We start from the raw sequence: 22,082 nt of genomic DNA, 5'->3' as shown, positions 1-22,082 counted from the left end.
AAGAAACACGTGGAGTAACAGGCAAATTTGGCCTTGGAGTACAGAATGAAGCAGGGCAAAGGCTAATAGAGTTTTGCCAGGAGAACACACTGGTCATAGCAAACACCCTCTTCCAACAACACAAGAGAAGACTCTACACATGGACATCACCAGATGGTCAACACTGAAATCAGATTGATTATATTCTTTGCAGCCAGAGATGAAGAAGGTCTACATAGTCAGCAAAAGCAAGACCAGGAGCTGACTGGGGTTCAGATCATGAACTGATCTGAACTGATTTGAATAAGGATATTGCCAAATTCAGACTTAAATTGAAGAAAGTAGAGAAAACCACTAGACCATTCATGTATGACCTAAATCAAATCCCTTATGACTATACAGTGGAAGTGAGAAATAGATTTAAGGGACTAGATCTGATAGGCAGAGAGCCTGATGAACTATGGATGGAGGTTCATGACATTGTACAGGAGACAGGGATCAAGACCATCCCCATGGAAAAGAAATGCAAGTCTAAGGAGGCCTTACAAATAGCTGTGAAAAGAAGAGAAGCAAAAAGCAAAGGAGAAAAGGAAAGATATTCCCATTTGAATGCAGAGTTCCAAAGAATAGCAAGGAAAGATCAGAAAGCCTTCCTCAGCGATCAATGCAAATAAATAGAGGAAAACAACAGAATGGGAAAGACTAGAGATCTCTTCAAGAAAATTAGAGATACCAAGGGAACATTTCATGCAAAGATGGGTTTGATAAAGGACAGAAATGGTATGGACCTAACAGAAGAAGTAGATATTAAGAAGAGGTGGCAAGAATACACAGAAGGACTGTACAAAAAAGATCTTCATGACCCAGATAATCATGAATGTGTGATCACTCACCTAGAGCCAGACATCCTGGAATGTGAACTGAGGTGGGCCTTAGGAAGCATCACTACAAACAAAGCTAGTGGAGGTGATGGAATCCCAGTTGAGCTATTTCAAATCCTGAAAGAAAAAAAAAAAAAAATAATAAGAAAAAAATGAAATCCTGAAAGACAATGCTGTGAAAGTGCTGCACTCAATATGCCAGCAAGTTTGGAAAACTCAGCAGTGGCCACAGGACTGGAAAAGGTCAGCTTTCATTCCAATCCCAAAGAAAGGAAATGCCAAAGAATGCTCAAACTACCACACAATTGCACTCATCTCACACACTAGAAAAGTAATGCTCAAAATTCTCCAAGCCAGGCTTCAAAAATACATGAACCGTGAACTTCCACATGTTCAAGCTGGTTTTAGAAAAGGCAGAGGAACCAGAGATCAAATTGCCAACATCTGCTGGATCATCGAAAAAGCAAGAGAGTTCCAGAAAATCATCTATTATTGACTATGCCAAAGCCTTTGACTGTGTGGATTACAATAAACTGTGGAAAATTCTGAAAGAGATGGGAATACCAGGCCACATGACCTGCCTCTTGAGAAACCTATATGCAGGTAAGGAAGCAACAGTTAGAACTGGACATGGAACAACAGACTGGTTCCAAATAGGAAAAGGAGCATGTCAAGACTGTATATTGTCACCCTGCTTATTTAATTTATATGCAGAGTACATCATGAGAAACGCTGGGCTAGAAGAAGTACAAGCTGGAATCAAGATTGCCGGGAGAAATATCAATAACCTCAGATATGCAGAGGACACCACCTTATGGCACAAAGTGAAGAGGAACTAAAAAGCCTCTTGATGAAAGTGAAAGAGGAGAGTGAAAAATTGGCTTAAAGCTCAACATTCAGGAAACTAAGATCATGGCATCTGGTCCCATCACTTCATGGGAAATAGATGGGGAAACCGTGAAAGTAGTGTCAGACTTCATTTTTTTGGGCTCCAAAATCACTGCAGATTGTGATTGCAGCCATAAAATTAAAAGATGCTTACTCCTTGAAAGGAAAGTTATGACTAACCTAGACAGCATATTAAAAAGCAGAGACATTACTTTGCCAACAAAGGTCTGTCTAGCCAAGGCTATGGTTTTTCCAGTGGTCATGTATGGATGTGAGAGTTGGACTATAAAGAAAGCTGAGTGCCAAAGAATGGATGCTTTTGAACTGTGATGTTGGAGAAGACTCTTGAGAGTCCCTTGGACTGCAAGGAGATCCAACCAGTCCATCCTAAAGGAGATCAGTCCTGGGTGTTCACTGGAAGGACTGATGCGGAAGCTGAAACTCCAATACTTTGGCCACCTCATGCGAAGAATTGACTCATTGGAAAAGACCCTGATGCTGGGAGGGATTGGGGGCAGGAGGAGAAGGGGACAACAGAGGATGAGATGGCTGGATGGCATCACCGACTCTATGGACATGAGTTTGAGTAAACACCAGGAGTTTGTGACGGACAGGGAGGCCTGGCGTGCTGTGATTCATGGGTTCGCAAAGCGTCGGACACAACTGAGCGGTTGAACTGAACTGAAACCTCGACTTTAAGCACTTCATTACTTGACCGCCACCTCCTGTCTCCTAGTTCACGTATTCTAATACCTGCACTCCAAACACCGTCCAGCCACATCAGCAGCTCTGGTCCTTTAGCCCCATTCATTTTCCACTGTCCTTCCTTTCCTCACTCTCTTCTTCATTCAGCCTCCACTCCCTGGGCCACCACTGTCTTCTCTTCTCTGGGTGCATCTACTTTTTGTCTATCAAGCTTGCCCAGAAAAACTACAATCCTGGTTAACACCAGTCCTCTGCCTACTTTGTCCTTACACCCAAGAAGTGGAACAGTTCAGTTTAGTTCAGTCACTCAGTCGTGTCTGACTCTTTGCGACACCATGAGCAGCAGCACACCAGGCCTCCCTGTCCATCACCAACTCCCAGAGTCTACCCAAACCCATGTCCGTTGAGTCGGTGATGCCATCCAACCATCTCATCCTCTGTCATCCCCTTCTCCTCCTGCCTTCAATCTTTCCCAGCATTAGGGTCTTTTTAAATGAGTCAGCTCTTCACATCAGGTGACCAAAGTATTGGAGTTTCAGCTTCAGCATCAGTCCTTCCAATCAACACTCAGGACTGTTCTCCTTTAGGATGGACTGGTTGAATCTCCTTGCAGTCCAAGGGACTCTCAAGAGTCTTCTCCAACATCACAGTTCAAAAGCATCCATTCTTTGGCGCTCAGCTTTCTTTATAGTCCAACTCTCACATCCATACATGACTACTGGAAAAACCATAGCCTTGACTAGATGGACCTTTGCTGACAAAGTAATGTCTCTGCTTTTTAATATGCTGTCTAGGTTGGTCATAACTTTCCTTTCAAGGAGTAAGTGTCTTTTAATTTCATGGCTGCAATCACCACCTGCAGTGATTTTGGAGCCCCCCCAAAAATAAAGTCTCTCACTGTTTCCGCATCTATTTCCCATGAAGTGATGGGACTGGATGCCATGATTTTAGAAATGGAACAAATCTGGTTAAAACAGTCATAACTGTGACTTTATTTAAATTTATGACCATCAATTACAGGAGGGCCCTGGGTAGTACCCAGTAACTGTATTTCCTTTGTCTACCCTCTCTCAGTCTTCCAGACTCCCTATGCCCAGTCCTCCCTCTTATCTGATACTCTCATCTACTGAGACACTGTGAAGAAAAAAAACTAAAAAGAGAGCTAACAACATCTTGTCCAATTATCTCATCTTCTCTACTCTCCCAACCTCCATGCTGCAAGATGGATGAAGTATCTGTGCTCTTAATTATGGCTACATTTTCTGTTTAGACCATTTTCCGTGTGTCTCACATTGCCTTTGTTCCAGGCTATCTTATTAAGGATGTTTTGTAGAGTGGAAAGCTTTGGGGATAGGAACAGTGTCTTCCTTTGGAACCAGCATCAGGGAAGCTTCCTGGTCACTGTAATAAAGGTAAAGTCCCTCTCTGGAGCAAAGGACAGGCATGTTTGTGCGTGCATGCTCAGTCACTTCAGCCATGACCTACTCTCTGAGACCTTGTGGACTGTAGCCTGTCAGGGTCCTCTGTCCATGGGATCCTCCAGGAAGAAATACTGGAGTGAGTTGCCATGGCCTCCTCCAGGGGATCTTCTTGACCCAGGGATAGAACCTGGGTCTCCTGCATTGCAGGCAGATTCTTTACTGCTGACCCATCAAGAAAGCTCACAGGCATGTTTACTGTCCCGTAGAAAAGATTCAGGTTCACTGAGTTCATATTTCCTTACTTGTAGTGCATGTGCATGTGATTTTTGTCCTGTATTCTATTAATACAGTATAGTACATTCATTGATTTTCAGATGTTAAACTAACTGCATTCCTGAAATAAGTCCAACTGACTCATGGTGTGTGTGTGTATGTGTGTGTGTGTGTATATATATATATATATATATGTATAAAGTATATTTTAATGTTGATGTTAAACTCTATTTGACATTATCAAAATAATTTGATATTTTCAGATGTTAAACTATTTGGTAATTTGATTTCCAGATGTTAAACTAACCTTGTATTCCTGAAGTAAATCGAACTTGGTCATGGTATATATCCCCTTCATGGATCACTGAGGCCCTGCTCTGCAGGGCCACCCAAGATGGATGGGTCATAGCAGAGAGTTCTGATGAAAGGTGATCCATTGCAGGAAGGAATGGCACATCACCCCAGTATACTTGCCGTGAGAACACTGTGAACTACATAAAAGGTGAAAAAGATAACACACTCAAAGACGAGTCCCCCAGGTCTAAAGGTATCCAGTATGCTACTGGGGAAGAGCAGAGGAGAGTTCACGTAAGAATAAACACTGACATCATAGGAATCAGCAAATGAAAATGGATGGGAATGGGTGAATTTAATTCAGAAAACCATTACATCTACTACTGCAGGCAAGAATCCCTTAGAAGAAATGGAGTAGCCCTCATAAACAACAGTCTGAAATACAGGACTTGGGTACAACCTCAAAAAGGACAGAATGATCTTGGTTCATTTCCAAGGCAAGCCATTCAACATTACAGTAATCTGAGTCTAGGACCCTACAACCGATGCTGAAGAAACTGAACTTGATCAATTCTATGAAGACCTAGAAGACCTCCTAGAACTAACACCAAAAAAGAGATGTTCTATTCATCATCCAGGATTGGAATGCAAAAGTAGGAAATCAAGATATCTCTGGAGTAACAGGCAAGTCTGGCCTTGGCTAACAAAATGAAGCAGGGCAAAGGCTAACTGAATTCTGCCAAGACAATGCACTAGTCATAGCAAATACTATTTTTCAACAACACAAGAGACAATTTTACACATGGACATCACTAAATGGTCAATACCAAAATCAGATAGATTACATTCTTTGTAGCTGAAGATGGAGAAGTTGTATACACTCAGCAAAAACAAGACCTGGAGCTGACTGTGGCCCAGATCATCAGCTTCTTATAGCAAAATTCAGGCTTAAACTAAAGAGATCTGGGAAAAACACTAGGCTAGCCAGGTATGACTTAAATCAAATCCTGTATGAATTCATAGTAGGGGTAATGAATAGATTCAAGGGACTAGATCTAGATAACAGTGTGCCTAAAGAACTATGGACAGATGCCTGTAATACTTGTACAGGAGGTGGTGAACAAAACCATACCAAAGGAAAAGAAAAGCAAGAAGGCAAGGTGGTTATCTGAGGAGGTTTTATGAATAGTGGAAGACCAAAGAGAAGCAAAAAGCAAGGGAGAGAGGGAATTCAACTAAAGAGTTTCAACTAAAGGAATAGCTAGAAGAAATAAGAAGGCCTTCTTCAATGAAGTGTTTAATATGAGAAGAAAACGACAAAGGGGGAAATACCAGAGATCTCTTCAGGAAAATTGGAAACATCAAGGGAGCATTCTGCCCAAAGATGGGCACAATAAAGGATAAATACGGTAGAGACCTAGTAGATGCCCAAGAGATCAAGAAGAGATGGAAAGAATACAAGGAAGGACTGGATAAAAAAAGACTGTAATGAACTGGATTGCTCCAATGGGGTGGTTAGTCACCCAGAGCCAAATATTCTGGAGTGCGAAGTCAAGTGGGCCTTAGAAAGCACTGTTGTTAATAAAGCTAGTGGATGCGATGAAATTCCAGCAGAACTACTCAAATCCCTAAAGGATGATGCCATCAAGGTTTTGCATTCATTATGTCAGCAAATCTGGAAGACCCAGCAGTGGCCACAGGACTGGAAAAGGTCAATCCTCATCCCAATTCCCAAGAAGGGTAGTACCAAAGAATGTGCTAACCATTGGACAATTGCACTCATCTCCCATACTAGTAAGGTCATGCTTAAAATCTTGCATGCAAAAAAAAAAAAAAAAAATCTTGCATGCTAGGCTTCAGCATTGTGTGAATGAAGAACTTCCAGATATCCAAGTTAGGTTCAGAAAAGTAACAGGAACTAGAGATCAAATTGCCAACATTTGCTAGATGATAGAGAAAGTAAGGGAATCTCAGAAAGACATCTACTTCTGTTTCATCGACTATGGTAAAGCTTTTTTTGAGTGAGATCATGACAAACTGTGGAAAGCTCTTAGAGAGATGGGAATATCAGACCATCTTACCTGTCTCCTGAGAAACCTGTATGCGGGTCTAGAAGCAACAGTTAGAACCCTGTATGGAACAATTGATTGGTTTGAGATCAAGAAATGAGTATGGCAGGGCTGTCTGCTGTCATGCTGTTTGTTTAATCTATATGCTGAGCACATCATGAGGAACCCCAGACGGGATGAGTTACAAGCCGGAATCAAGACAGGGGGACAAACATCATTAACCTCAGATATGCAGATGATACCACTCTAATGGCAGAAAGCGAAGAGGATTTGAAGAGGCTATTGTTGAGGGTGGAGGAGGAGAGTGAAAGAGCCAGCTTAAGACTAAGTAATAAAAAAACTAAGATCATGGCATCCAGCCCCGTTACTACATGGCAAATAGAAGGGGAAAAGGTGGAGGTAGTGACAGATTTCCTTTTCTTGGGCTCCAAAATCATTGTGGCTAGTGACTGCAGCCATGACATCAGAGGATGATTGCTTCTTGGCAGGAAAGCAATGACAAACCTAGACAGTGTGTTGAAAAGCAGAGACATTTCTCTGCTGACAAAGGTCTGTACAGTCAAGGCTATGGTCTTCCCAGTGGTCATGTACGGTTGTGAGAGCTGGGCAGTAAAGAAGGTAGAACGCCAAGGAATTGATGCCTTCTAACTGAGGTGCTGGAGAAGACTCCTAAAAGTCCCCTGGACAGCATGGAGATCGAACCAGTCAATCTTAAGGGAGATCAACCCTGAATATTCACTGGAAGGACTGATGCTGAAGCAGCAGCTCAGTATTTCTGTCATCTGATGTGAACAGACGACTCATTGGAAAAGTCCCTGATGCTGGGAAATATCTCCTGCTTCTGTTAGGTCGATAGCATTTCTATCCTTTATTGTGTCCATCTTTGCATGAAATATTTCCTTGTATCTCTAATTTTCCTGAAGAGATCTCTAGTCTTTCCCATTCTATTGTTTTTCTCTATTTCTTTGCACTGATCACTGAGGAAGGCTTTCTTATCTCTCTTTGCTATTCTTTGGAACTCTGCATTCAAATGTGTATATCTTTCCTTTTCTCCTTTGCCTTTTGCCTCTCTTATTTTCTCAGCTATTTGTAAGTCCTCCTCAGACAACCATTTTGCCTTTTTGCATTTCTTTTTCTTGGGAATGGTCTTGATCACTGCCTCCTGTATAATGTCATGAACCACTGTACATAGTTCTTCAGGCATCCGTCTATCAGATCTAATCCCTTGAATCTATTTGTCTCTTCCATTGAATAATCGTAAGGGATTTGATTTAGGTCAGACCTGAAAGGTCTAGTGGTTTTCCCTAGTTTCTTAAATTTAAGTCTGAATTTGGCAATAAGGAGTTCATGATCTGAGCCACAGCCAGCTCCCGGTCTTGTTTTTGCTGACTGTATAGAGCTTCTTCATCTTTGGCTGCAAAGAATATAATCAATCTGATTTTGGTGTTGGCCATCTGGTGATGTCCATGTGTAGAGTCTTCTCTTGTGTTGTTGGAAGAGGGTGTTTGCTATGACCAGTGCGTTCTCTTGCCAAAACTGTTAGCCTTTGCCCTGCTTCATTCTGTACTCCAAGGCCAAATTTGCCTGTTACTCCTGGTATCTCTTCCTACTTTTGCATTCCAGTCCCCTATGATGAAAAGGACATCTTTTTTGAGTGTTAGTTCTAGAATGTCTTGTAGGTCTTCATAGAACTGTTCAGCTTCTTCAGCATTGCTGGTTGGGGCATAGACTTGGAATACTGTAATATTGAATGTTTGCCTTGGAAACAAACATCATTCTGTCATTTTTGAGATTGCACCCAAGTACTGCATTTCAGACTGTTTTGTTGACTATGAGGGCTACTCCATTTCTTCTAATGGATTCTTGCCCACAATAGTAGATACAATGGTCATATGAATTAAATTCACCAATTCCAGTTCATTTTTGTTCACTGATTCCTAAAATGTCAATGTTCACTCTTGCCATCTCCTGTTTGACCACATCCAATTTGTCTTGATTCATGGACCTAATATTCTGGGTTCCTATGCAATACTGTTCTTTACAGCATTGAACTTTACTTCCATCACCAGTCACATCCACAATTGGCATTGTTTCTGTTTTGACTTAGACTCTTCATTCCTTCTGGAGCTATTTCTCCACTCTTCTGCAGTAGCATATTGGGCACCTACTGGCCTGGGGAGTTTATCTTTCAGTGTCCTATCTTTTTGCATTTTCATATTGTTCATGGGGTTCTCAAGGCAAGAATACTGAAGTGGTTTGCCATTCCCTTCTCCAGGGGACCACATTTTTGTCAGAACTCTCCACCATGACCCATCCATGACTCCACCCATCTTGGGTGGTTCATGGTCCACAGGGTTGCTAAGAGCTGGACACAACTGGGTGAATGAATATAGATATATCGTGCTTAGTCACTCAGTCATGTCTGACTGTTTGGGACCCTTTGGACTGTAGCCCACCAGGCTTCCCTGTCCATAGGATTTTCCAGGCAAGAATACTACAGTGGGTTGCCATTTCCTCCTCCAAGGGATCTTCCTGACTCAGGGATCGAACCTGCATCTCCTGTGTCTCCTGAATTGCAGGTGGATTCTTTACCCACTGAGCCATTAGGGAAACCATATATATATATGGAAACCATATATATATATAATTATATATGGAATTATATATTATATATAATTTTTATGTATTATACATACATATATATATTTTAATGAACTTGATTTGATATTTTGTTAAGAATTTTTAAATATTTGTCCATGAAGAATTGTTCTGTAGCTTTTTTTTTTCTTCTTGTGATGTCTTTGTCTGGCTATGGTATTGGGAGTAACACTGGCCTCATAAATTGGAAAGTGTTCTCTTTTTTGTCTTCTGAAAGAGTTTATGAAAGGCTAGAGTAAACTCTGGGAGTTGGTGATGGACAGGGAGGCCTGGCATGCTGTGATTCATGGGGTTGCAAAGAGTCGGACACAACTGAGCGACTGAACTGAACTGAACTGAACTGAGTACTATTCCTTCTTTAAACATTTGATAAAATTCATTGGTAAAGCCATCTAGGGGAGAGATTCTCTTTGTGAGATTTTAAATCACTAATTCAATATATTTCTGTTTTTGTTCAGTTGATTAGTCTTGTCTGATTCTGTAACCCCAAGGACTGCAGCATGCCAGTCCTCCTTATCCTTCACTATCTCTCAAAGTTCACTTAAACCCATGTCCACTGGGTGATGCCATCCAACCATCTCATCCTCTGTTTCCCCCTACTCCTCCTGCCTCAATCTTTCCCAGCATCAGGGTCTTTTCCAGTGAGTTGGCTCTTCACATCAGGTGGGCAAAGTATTGGAACTTCAGCATCAACCCTTCCAATGAATAGTCAGGTCCGATTTCCCTTAGGATTGACTGGTTTGACCTCCTTGCTGTCCAAGGGACTTCAAAAGTCTTCTCCAGCACCACATTCAAAAGCAATTAAAATTTTTTACCTGTATGTTTAGTCAAATATTCTATTTCTTCTTGAGTTGGTTTTGTGTACTTCTAGAAATTTGTTCACTTAATCCAAGTTTTTTAATTTATTGGTGTCAAGTTGTCAATAATATTCCCTTGTTTAATTGCTCAGTCAGGTCTGACTCTTTTGTGACCCCATGAACTGTATAGCTCTCTAGGCTCCTCTGTCCATGGGATTTCCCAGGTAAGAATACTAGAGTGAGTTGCCATTTCGGTTTCCAGATAATATGCCCTTGTAATACTTTTAATTTCTGTAGGGTTGGTAGCAATACCCTTTGGTATTCCTGATGTTGATAATTAGTGCCTTTTCTCTTGTTTCCTTAGTCAGTCTAGTTAAGGATTTGCCAATTTTGTTGATCTTTTCAAAGGACCAAATTAAAATTTTTTTGTCTGTTGTTTTTCTAACAGTTATCATTTCACTCCTTCTCCTTGCTTTGGGTTTCTTTTGCTCTTTGTTTTCTAGTTTTTTAGGGGGAAGTTTAGATTTTTAAGACTTTTTTTCTTTTCTGATATAGGAATCTAAAGCTATATACTTCACTCTAAGGACTGTTATAGATCCATCCCATAACTTTTGATATGTTGTGTTTTTGTTTTCATTTAGTCCAACTTATTCAATTTTCCTTGCAATTTCTTCTTTAACTCATTGGTTTTCTAGCAGGGTGCTGCTTCCAAATTTGTGGTGTTTTCTCAGATTCATTTGTTATGGATCTCTAATTTCATTGTGATCAGAGGATATGCTTTGTATAAGTTCAATATTCTTTACTTTATTGGAACTTATTTTGGACTCCAGTATATGGTCTATCCTATAATGTTCCATGTGCACTTGAAAAAAAATGTGTATGTTGTGATTATTGAGTAGAGTGTTCTATAAATACTAGTTAATACAAGTTGGTTTATAGTGTTAAAATCTTCTAAAGTTGTACTATCAATTATTTAAAGTAGGTTGTTGAAATTTCTGTTATTGATTGTCTATTTCTCCTTTCAGTTCTGCTGGGTTTTGTTTCATACATTTTGGGAGTTGGTTCTTAGATGTATATATATTTACAATTGCTACATCTTCTAGATATTTCAACCTTTTATCAAAATGTATTCAGTCAGATCATATTGTTTATCCATTCCATAAATAATAGCTTACCTAGCTAAACTCACCCTCCCACTCCAACCATCCTCCAAAACCCTCCTCTTAGCAACCATAAGTCAGTTTTCCATGTCTATGAGTCTGTTTTTGTTCTGTAAATAGGTTCATTTGTGTTATATATTAGATTCCACATATAAGTGATATCACATGGTATTTGTCTCTTTCTGACTCTCTAGGTCTATCCATGTTACTGCAGATGGCATTATTCGTTCTTTTTTATGCCTGAGTAGTATTCCATTGTATATATGTATCACATCTTCTTTATCCATTCATCTCTCGATGGACATTTAGATTGCTTCCATGTCTTGGCTATTGTGAAGAGTGCTTCTATGAACATAGGGGTGCATGTATCTTTTTGAATTACCGTTTTGTCTGAATATATGCGCAGGAGTGGGGTTGCTGATCATACCGTAATTCTCTCTTCAGCTTTCTAAGGAACCTCCGTACTGTTTTCTGTAGTGGCTGTACCCATTACATTCTCTTGTGTCTGTTTCTTACACGTTGTATCTTTTCCATCCTTTACTTTATATCTACTTATATTTTTGAATTTCAGTGTGTCTCTTGCTGACCTTTGACATGGAGTCAGATCTTGCTTTTTTATTTACCCTGATAAAATCTGCCTTTTCAGTAGTGTGTTCAGTCCAATCGCATTTAATGTGCTTATTGATGCAGTCACACTTTCTGTTGCCATTTTCTACATCTCATGCCTTTTTTACTCCAATGAAGTAATGAAATCATGAAGCGCCAATATATCTGTAAACTACTCAAACAATCCTCATCAAATAAAATATGCACAATACAGAAAAATAGAAGAAAGGATTCATATTTCTGTCACTCAAATTTTATTTAATGTTGCAGTCTACTTTCCTCTAAGGTCTTCCCTAGTGGCTCAGTGGTAAAGAAACCCCCTGACAATGCAGGAGATGCAGGCTTGATCCCTGGGTCAGGAAGATCCCCTGGAGAAGAAATGGAAACACACTCCAGTATTCTTGCCTGGGAAATCCAATGGACAGAAGAGCCTGGCAGGCTACAGTTCATGGGGTCACAAAAGAGTCAGATATGACGAAGTGACTAAACAACAAATATTTCCTTTGAGAGTTAAAACATTTTTTTTTTTGGTCCAAATATTTGCTTGCTTGGTTTTTAAGAGTTTATATCAAACTCTGTGGGCTCCAGGAGTTGGTGTTGGACAGGGAGGCCTGGCGTGCTGCAGTCCATGGGGTTGCAAAGAGCCGGACATGACTGAGTGACTGAACTGTATACAACTGTATATTTTTACCTCAGGCAGTCTATTATATGCATTTTCCATGTATTTCAACCATAGTGGAGCAATTACCAGCAGAGAGATAATTAAGGCAGTTAAGCAGAGACCCCCTCAGAAGAGCTTTTGATGCAGTGAAATGGCTCCCAGGGCCCTGTTGTTGAAATAATTGCCCTTGTCAAAGAACTGGACAGGTCCAAGGTTGGTTTGGAAGACAAGATGACTGAGCAAGGACTTGGTCATCACTAATCTTGGTTATACTTGGTTCTCAGTTTCTTTGTGAAACATAACAAACAAAAGGCATTTTTCTTCCTGTATGTTGGTAAAGTCTACATGTAAAATGGCAATATTTAGTGTCTTGGAGTAGTAGCATGAACTATTTTTTTCCTGTAGATTATGTTATCTCACATGGTATGAAGCTTATTGATTTTATGATATTTTAATGCTTTGCCTGATTGTTAGTTTTTAAATGGTACATCTGCCAATTTCTCTATGAAGTCCCATTAAATTTTGCTTTATGTGGTTAAGTGCACATGAGTTTATGAATATATCATGGGGGGTAGTTCCTTTTATGATTCCTATACATCACCTCTTTATCTCAATTAACCCTCTTGCTTAAATTATAACTGGTATTAATGTTATTAGAAGAACAATTTTTTGGTTAGTACTTTCTTGGTATATAGGTTTCTTTAATTGCCTTTCCTCAAACTTCTTCTATGTTCTAACCATGTATCTTGCAAACAGCATATAGTTGGGTTTCTTTATTTAAAAATCCAGTCTGAATGATTTGTTGTGTTGTTGTTGCTTTTGGGGATCCAATTGGCACAGACAGTAAAGAAACTGCCTGCAATGCAGAAGACCTGGGTTTGATTCCTGGGTCAGGAAGATCCTCTGGAGAAGGGAATAGCAACCCACTTTAGTATTCCTGTCTGGAAAATCCCATGGACAGAGGAGCCTGGTGAGCTCTAGTCCATGGGATCGCAGAGTCAGACATGACTGAGCAACTTTTTCTTTTTGGTGTTGTTACTTTTTAAAAGACAGGCCTAAACCATATATATTTTTTGTGATTAATAATATACTTGGACCTTTTTCTACAATATAATTGGAGTTTCCTATTTATCATTAATTTTAATTTGCTTTTTTTTCTTTCTTGTCTGCTAACCTGGACTTTTCTCTAGGTCATTTTATTTTCCTCTCTCTATAGGTTTAGAAGGTACACATTCTATTTCTCTTATTTTGGTGAATCTCCTTCTAGGTTTAGTAAGTATATCACTAGTGGATCCTGTCATATTCAAGGCTGCCATAACCTTTTAAATAGCCTTTTATATTTGGGATGATTCCCTGGTTATAGATACCTATTCCTCAGTATAAAATTGAGAACTCAAATTCCCTGCCTCCCTTGCAGCTAGGATGCAGGCCTATGACACTGGACCTGCTAACCGGAAGCACCAGTGGAAATGGGAGGATGTAAGGATATAAGCTCTGCATGGGGCTCCCATTGTCCTGGTGTAGGAAGAGGCCAACATCCAGCTTGTGGAGGTGGCAGTGACTGCAAGACTAAGTTTCTGACACAGATCTGGCATTGATGCTGATGGCAGGAGCAGATGAGGAGAAACTGAGCTCCTAGCATTTGGTGCTTGTTGGGAACAGCAGCAGTATCTTTATCACACCAGCCCTATTGCATGATTTAGAGCACTTTTTCTAGAAGCTCAGCCCAAGCTTGTTTTTTCAGCTCTCCCAGTGAGTCGGAGCTGCTGAAGGTCAATTTAAGAAATTCTTGCTTGGATTTCATTGTTTGAAACAAAAAACTTTTACTAATGTAGTAGCTTCTCAAAGTCTAAAATTTAAGACTACTTTACTCCTTCTGAATAAAAAAAAGTCATGTTTAACTCAGAAGTCCTTTCTGCCATCATCTACCACATGTTGGCTTCTCTAGTGGCTCAGTTGGTAAAGAATCTGCTTGCAGCACAGGAGACCCAGGTTCAATCCCTGGGTTGGGAAGATCTCCTGGAGAAGGGAATGGCAGCCCACTCCAGTGTTCCTGCTTGGAGAATTCCATGTACAAAGGAGCCAGGCTGGTTATAGCACATGGGATCGCAGAGTCAGACAGTGGCACAGTGCGACTAACTTTTTTCACCACATTTTGAAGGGCTAATAACTTAATTTCACAGGGTTTTAAAATTCTCAAATACTAGTCTTTTAAAAAAATACTGTTGATTTAGATTAACCAAGATATTAGCTGATTTATTTGTTTATTCTTCCTTCTCCCACTCACTTACTTATTCCTTTTGGGTTCAGCTTTTTTCATGTTGGAGTGTATTCTTTTGTATTTTTTTCAATGACCATCTGTGAGTCCTAAATTTTAAAAATGTGTTTATTCTGTTCTTCCTCTTGAGAAAGATGGTTTAGCTAGGAATAGAGTTCTAGCTACTCAGTAATGGACTCTCAATACACTGAAGACACTTTCAATGTCTTCCGTAGCCAATTGTTGCTAATAAATTTGCTAACAGGATGGCTGTCATTCCTTTTAAATAAGTTCACTTTTCTCAGTGGTATCATTGCACATTTCTTACTTGGTAAGAAAGACCAAGTCTTTGGTATTCTCTAATTTCACTATTATGTATGGGTCTCAATTAAAAAAAAAATTATGCCACTTGAGCCTAAGCATCTTCCTTTGATCTGATAATTCATTTCTCGTTAAGTCTGACAAATTCTCACAGATTATTGCTATGGAGGCTGCTTCTCCTTCATGCTTTATTTCCCCATCTCCAGAAACTCTTTCATATGTATATGAGGTCTTCCCATTCTATGCTCCAGGTCCCTGAACATACCTTTGCTGCTTTGGCAGTTTCTTTTATGCATTTTCCATATATTTCAGGTTCATCATAAAAATCCTTTTATAATATAAGGATTATCTGCTCAAAAGTTATCAGTAGTTGTCTATCTCCTACAACATAAACTAGGAAGCTTTTGACTTTCCAGGTCCTTGTATATCCAGGCCCTGCTAAGGGCACACCCTATCTTTGGGCCCCAGTTTCCTAACCCTAAAAGGTTACTGAAAAATTTAAAGGACATAAGCCATGTAAAGTGCTGGTAAATACCCACCACACTATAGCACAGCAAGTAAACTTGGGTGTGGTTGCCTAGCTCACAGCCATTACCCAGGTGGTCACATCTATATGATATCTTTCCTTCCATCATTTTAGACATGACTTCTGGATGTGGTCCACTGGAGAAGGGAACGGCAAACCACTTCAGCATTCTTGCCTTGAGAATCCCATAAACAATATGAAAATGCCAAAAGATATGACACTGAAAGATAAACTCCCTAGGCTGGTAGGTGCCCAATGTGCTACTGCAGAAGAGTGGAGAACTAGCTCCAGGAGGAAGGAAGAGTTTAAGCCAAAGCAGAAACAATGCCCAGTTGTGGATGTGACTGGTAATGGAAGTAAAGTCTGATGCTATAAAGAACAATACTGCATATGAACCCAGAATGTTAGGTTCAAGAATAAATGCAAATTGGAAGTGGTCAAATAGGTGACCAAGAGTGAACAATGACATATTAGGAATCAGTGAACAAAAATGGAACAGAATGAGTGAATTTAATTTAGATGACCATTACATCTACTACTGTGGGAAATAATCCATTAGAAGAAATGGAGTAGCCCTCACAGTCAACAAAAGAGTCTGAAATGCAGTACTTGGGTGCAATCTCAAAAATGACAGAATCATCTGTTTGTTTCCAAGGCAAACCATTCAATACTACAGCAATCCAAGTCTATGCCCTGACCAGTAATGCTGAAGAAGCTGAAATTGAACAGTTCTATAAAGACATACAAGACCTTCTAGAACTAAAACTCAAAAAAGATGTCCTTTTCATCATAGAGGACTGGAATGCAAAAGTAGGAAGTCAAACACAGGCAAATTTGGCCTTGGAGTACAAAATGAAGCAGGGTACAGGCTAACAGTTTTGCCAAGAGAACGTACTGGTCATAGCAAACACCCTCCTCCAAGAACAAAAGAGACAACTCTACACATGGACGCCACCAGATGGTCAATACTGAAATCAGATTGTTCATATTCTTTGCAGCCAAAGATGGAGAAGCTCTATACAGTCAGCATAAACAAGACTAGGAGCTGACTGTGGCACAGATCACGAACTCCTTATTGCCAAATTCAGACTAAAATTTAAGAAAGTAGGGAAAACCACTAGACCTTTCAGGTATGACCTAAATCAAATCCCTTATTCAGTGAAGGTGACAAATGGATTCAAGGGATTAGATCTGGTAGACAAGAGTGCCTGAAAAACTATGGATAGAAGTTTGTAGCATTGTAAAAGAGGCAGTGATCAAGACCATCCCCAAGAAAAAGAAATGCAAAAAGGCAAAATGGCTGTCTGAGGAGGCCTTACAAATAGCTGAGAAAAGAAAAGAAGCTAAACGCAAAGGAGAAAAGGGAAGATATACCCATCTGAAGGCGGAGTTCCAAAGAATAGCAAGGAGAGATAAGAAAGCCTTCCTCAGTGATCAATGCAAAGAAATAGAGGAAAACAATAGAATGGGAGGGGCTTCCCTCATAGCTCAGTCAGTAAAGAATCTGCCTGCCATGCAGGAGAGCTCGGTTAGATTCCTGAGTCAGGAAGATCCCCTGGAGAAGGAAATGGCAACCCACTCCAGTATTCTTGCCCGGAGGATTCCATGGACAGAGGAGCCTGGCGGGCTACAGTCCATGGGGTTGCAAGTGTCAAACACGACTGAGCGACTAAAGAGAGAGAGAGAAAGAGAGAATACAATGGGAAGACTAGAGATCTCTTCAAGAAAATTAGAGATACCAAGGGAACATTTCATGCAAAGATGGACACAATAAAAGACAGAAATGGCATGGACCTAAGAGAAGCAGAAGATAGTAAGAAAAGGTGGCAAGAATACACAGAAGAACTATACAAACAAGATCTTCATGACCCAGATAACCATGACAGTGTGATCACTCACCTAGAGCCAGACATCCTGGAATGTGAAGTCAGGTGGGACTTAGCAAGCATCACTACGAACAAAGCCAGTAGAGATGATGGAATTCCAGTTGAGCTATTTCAAATCCTGAAAGACAATGCTGTGAAAGTGCTGCACTCAATATGCCAGCAAATTTGGAAAACTCAGCAGTGGCCATAGGATTGGAAAAGGTCAGTTTTCATTCCAATCCCAAAGAAAGGCAATGCCAAAGAATGTTCAAACTACCAGACAATTGCACTCATCTCACACACTAGCAAAGTAATGCTCTAAATTCTCCAAGCCAGGCTTCAACAGTACGTGAACCGTGAACTTCCAGATGTATAAGCTGGATTTAGAAAAGGCAGAGGAACCAGAGATCAAATTGCCAACATCCACTGGATCATTGACAAAGCAAGAGAGTTCCAGAAAACCATCTACCTCTACTTCGTTGACTACGCCAAAGCCTTTCATTGTGTGGATCACAACAAACTGTGGAAATCCTTAAAGAGATGGGAATATCAGACTATCTTACATGCCTCCTGAGAAATCTGTATGCAGGTCAAGAAGCAACAGTCAGAACTAGACATGGAACAACAGACTGGTTCCAAATTGGGAGAGGAGTCCATCAAGGCTGTATATTGTTACCTTGCTTATTTAACTTATATGCAGATTACATATATTACAAGGTATATTAAAGGTATATATATTTATATATAGAGGCTGGAATAACCTTATAATAAAGATATAAAAATTACTGTCAGAATTTGAATATAACCCTTATTTAATCCTATTGCTAAATTACATAATTTCTTATTCCTATTTTTCAGAATGACTGTTACTCTTTGTCCTGATAATGGAAATGTAGTTGCTACAATAACATTAAATTTGAATGGTTCTGCAGAGTTCCCACAGCCTTTCATATCATTATCTTATTTGATTGTATGAGATGTGTAGGCCAGATAATGTTATGCTTAGTTTTTACAAATGGTGAAATTAAGACACAAATTAAATGGTGGTTAGGGTGGAGGAGGGTTAGACCTGACCTGGATATTAAACATTATCTATAAGGAGAGTTTGGATCCTTCTATTTGCAAGGCTGTCAGGGATGGTGACTTATAAAATACTTTCATTAACTATTATTAATTAGAAAACTTCAGAAGAGCCCTGAAAAGTTTCATTAGCTCAAGCCTAAAATCTATCAAAATGCATTTTTGACCCATGATTTTTGTTCACCTTCCAAATGCATTTGTTTTCCCAAAAGTGAATCTTTGCCTTGCTCCTAATCAAGTTCCTGTTGTGCTTTTAAATTCTAGAACTTAAACTTAGAAGAGAGATTATTGGGAGTGGGTTGCTGGGAGAGGGTGATGTATTAATTCTTGGCTAGACAGCCACAGGTCTTAATAGGCTTGTGTGTGAATGAGAGTAAATTCTTAACACTCCTGGACAAGGAACTCTGTAGTGGACACAGCACATGGGTAACTGTTTATAAAGGCATCTTGTGATCAAAAGTACTCCAGTAATATTACCACAGCATCTCTGTTTCGGAGAACTCAAGTGTTTTCACAATATTAACTCCTTCACCTTCACTGAACTGAAAGGAGAGACTGGGTGGCAAACAGTATCCCTATTTAATGTGCAGGAGTTGATGAAGGGGGAGAGGTACTGAGGATGCAAAGCAAGAGCTGTTTGGTTTCATCATGTTACCTCGCAGTTGTGCAAATCCCTCCATTTTAAGTAGGAAATATAATTTATGATGAGAAATGTCATTAGATAAGAAATTGTTTGTATAGAATCGAAGCTTTGGTATGTCAAAGAATACTGGAAGGATCAGGCTATTAATCAGCGGCGCTTTCCGTTTTGCACTCTGGTATTTTCCGTTTTTTATGGAGCTAAAAGAAGCTTTCTGTAACAAGACACTGACATTCCTGGCATAGGTTCCCTTTTCTCCTGATTGCCATTAGACCAAAATCGATCCTCTAAATAAGTCCGTCCCAAGAGACACAATTGATGCAGGGAACCGAGAACTTTCAAAAACCAAGCCTGACGTCACACATTTGTGTTCTAACCATCTGTACCTTTCATTAACCGAAGGCTGGAGTCGCCCGGGCGGACAGACACAGGCGCACAGCAGTCTTCTCCCACACAAGCCTGGAATGGCAACAGAGTGCGACTGCCGAAGAAAGAAAAGCCGTTTCAGAGCTGTGGGGTGGCGTGGGGGCGTGTGTGGCAGGGTGAGGGAGTCATTCCTCTCCTCCTCCATCCAAGGATGCATCCAGCACATCTTTCCTTTTTTTTTTTTTTAAATTGATTTCTCTCGAGTGGGAGGCAAAACCCTTCAGATGAGAAAGAAGAAAGAGGGCGGAAAAAAAAAAAAAATGCAAGCCAGGCAGGATGCTTTGGGGGGAGAGAACCATCATCGCCTTGCTTCAGATTGGAACTGTGGGGTAGAGAAAGACTCGGGCGACCAGAGCCAGCGTGGCTGCAGAGATGCTGCCGTTCCGCCCAGAAGGCCGGCGGCGTCGTTCCCTCCCCCGCCCACGGGTGCTGCGCCCCCCGGGAGGGCAGCCATCCCCGGACGCCCCCTTTTCTAACCTCCTCAAGGTGCGGAGGGCCGGGGGTCGGAGAGAAGAGAGCTCCTTCTCCTTCGACGTGTCAGACTCGGCCTGTTCGCTCAGCCCCTTCCCTCCGGCCTCTGCCCTCCTGCGCGGGCCCCCGAGGAGGGACAGCCGCCTCCCGGGGACCACCTCTCAGCTCGCTCCCTCGGGTTGTGCACCCAGAGGAAGCCCAGACGCAAAGACCTGAGAGCCGGCTTGGCCCCCGTGCCCTCGCCGCTCCCGGGAAGGCGGCAGTACCCGGGGGCCCCTCCACCCCTCACGCCCTTTCCGGCCCCTCACCCCGTCCCCGCCGCCTCCTCAGGCTTTGTGAGGGGGCGGGCGTCTGCCCGGCTCCCCTCACGCGCGAGCCCGGGGGCAGTCACTGAGGGAGCCGGGACCCGCACCCCAGGCCGGGCTCCGCCCCCCGCGCCCCCGGGCGCGCGCCCCGGGCACCTGGCCGCCCCTCCCCCGGCTCCGCGCGGCTCTCTCACACCCGCCCCCCGCCCGGCGCTCACGGCTCCGCGCCCACCCTCGCCGCTTCCTGCCCGGCCCCGCCCCGTCCGGGAGGCGGGGCCCCGGGCGAGCGCGGCGGCGTGGCCAATGGGCGCCCGGCTTACTCTGGCCTCTCCCCCGCGCGGCCGCCAATCGCGGCGGGCGGTGGTGGTAATATTGTGGAGTGGAGTTTGGATGCCGCGGCGGCCGCGAGCTGGAGCGGCGGGGCCGCGGGGGCCGCTCGGCTGTGTCGGGAGAAGAGGGCGTGAGGCGGTGGCGGCTGCGGAGGCGGCGGACGGGGGAGAGGAAGAAAGGAAGCAAGAGGGCGGGGAGTCCTCGCGGAGGAGGCGGGTCCCTCCGGTTCCTCACCTCTCGGCGGCGGCGGCGGCGGCTGGAGGCGGGGAAGCGGCGCCGCCCCCCTGCCCGCGGACTCCTCAGCGCACGGCCGCCGACCTGCCGGCTCCGGGCGCTGGAGAGGCTCCTGAGGCGGCAGCGCCGGCCGGGCGGCGGCGACCGCCATGGCGTTCCTCAAACTCCGCGACCAGGTAGGCGAGGAGCGGCGGGCCCCGGGCGTGTGAGGGAAAGGCTGCGGGGCGGGGGCGCCGGCAGGGCGGGCCGCGGGGCGCCCGCTGGGCTGGGCGGCGCGAGGCCGGCGGGGACGCCCCGGGGGTCGCGGAGGCCCGCCTGTCAGAGCCGCCCGGCCCGGGGGAGCCCACGTGCCGCCGCCTCCGACCGCCGCCGCCGCCGCCGCCGCCTGAGGGGCGGGTCCGCGCTCGCGCCGGGCGCCCGCGTCCGGATCCGCGCCTTCGCTCCTCCAGGTGAGTGAGGCCGGGGCCTAACAGGTGGCTTCCCGCCGCCCGGCCCGGGCGCCGCCCGCGGCCGGGACCGTGGGTCACGACCTTGCTCGCGTGTTGGCGTCGCCGGGTAAGTTGGAGGCCGCCTCTCCGGGTCAAAGGAGGTTGATTTTTTTTTTTTTTTTTCCGCTCAAGGACTAAGTTATTCAGCGTGCAAGTTCCCAGACTCATTTTCTTCTGACGTTTTGTGCACCATCTTGGTTACTTTTCTTGACTCAGGAAGAGCGGGTTCACGAACACCTGAAGTGCGGGAAAGAGTCGTGACACTCTTTGATGGGGGAGATACTTTTGTGTCTAGGGACGAAATAGCCACGATATCGGAATGATTTGTCTACCTTAAAACGTTGAACGATGGGTGGCAAGACTCTAGGCAATGCAAACATTTGAAATCTCCTCTGAAAGAAAAGGGAAATGAACGTGTGAAATACACCGAATCGCAGTAGACTTACTCGTGCTGAGATTTGTTTTTTTGCCATTTGTTTTTCTGAACAGAAGGTATTGAGCAGGTTTAAAGGGAAGGTAGTTGGATGCATTGGGAAACTGTTTCGGAAGTGAATTCCCCTTTTGAGAAACGGTGGGGAAAAACTTGAGATGTGTTTTTCAATATTGTCTCTTAGCAAATATTGTACCTTAAAAATTTGAATCTAAGTAGTGTCATGTCATTAGTGACTTTTCTGTGGAGGCCGATGGTTGAACTTGTGTATGTATCATTTGGTATCAGGAAGGTTTTAGTCGGTGTTAAGGTCGTCA

General features: G+C 42.9%; 1 protein-coding gene and 1 long non-coding RNA gene across 3 annotated transcripts in view; one reads left to right on the top strand and one right to left on the bottom strand.

Moving 5' to 3' along the window:
* Positions 1-917: 917 nt before the first annotated feature.
* Positions 918-20,476, bottom strand: LOC122445512. Of its 2 annotated transcripts, none has more exons than XR_006270550.1 (3): positions 19,985-20,476; positions 19,468-19,562; positions 918-977 (listed from the first exon to the last, which is right to left on the bottom strand). It is a non-coding gene; the product is annotated as an uncharacterized LOC122445512 (long non-coding RNA). The 2 variants fall into 2 exon arrangements; XR_006270549.1 differs by lacking the exon at positions 918-977 and adding an exon at positions 11,705-12,099.
* A 386-nt stretch (positions 20,477-20,862) lies between these two features.
* ANKRD28 (ankyrin repeat domain 28) overlaps positions 20,863-22,082 on the top strand; it is a 207,522-nt gene continuing 206,302 nt past the window's right edge. The window contains exon 1 of the mRNA XM_043474781.1: positions 20,863-21,023. Within this exon, the coding sequence (XP_043330716.1) occupies positions 20,997-21,023 (27 nt within the window). The 5' untranslated portion in view covers positions 20,863-20,996. The remainder of the gene's footprint in view (positions 21,024-22,082) is intronic.

The sequence above is a fragment of the Cervus canadensis genome, chromosome 7, assembly GCF_019320065.1.
Source record: "Cervus canadensis isolate Bull #8, Minnesota chromosome 7, ASM1932006v1, whole genome shotgun sequence".
Lineage (NCBI taxonomy): Eukaryota > Metazoa > Chordata > Mammalia > Artiodactyla > Cervidae > Cervus > Cervus canadensis.
Note: the sequence above shows the minus strand (reverse complement) of the source record. Positions and strands in the feature narration are given on the sequence as shown.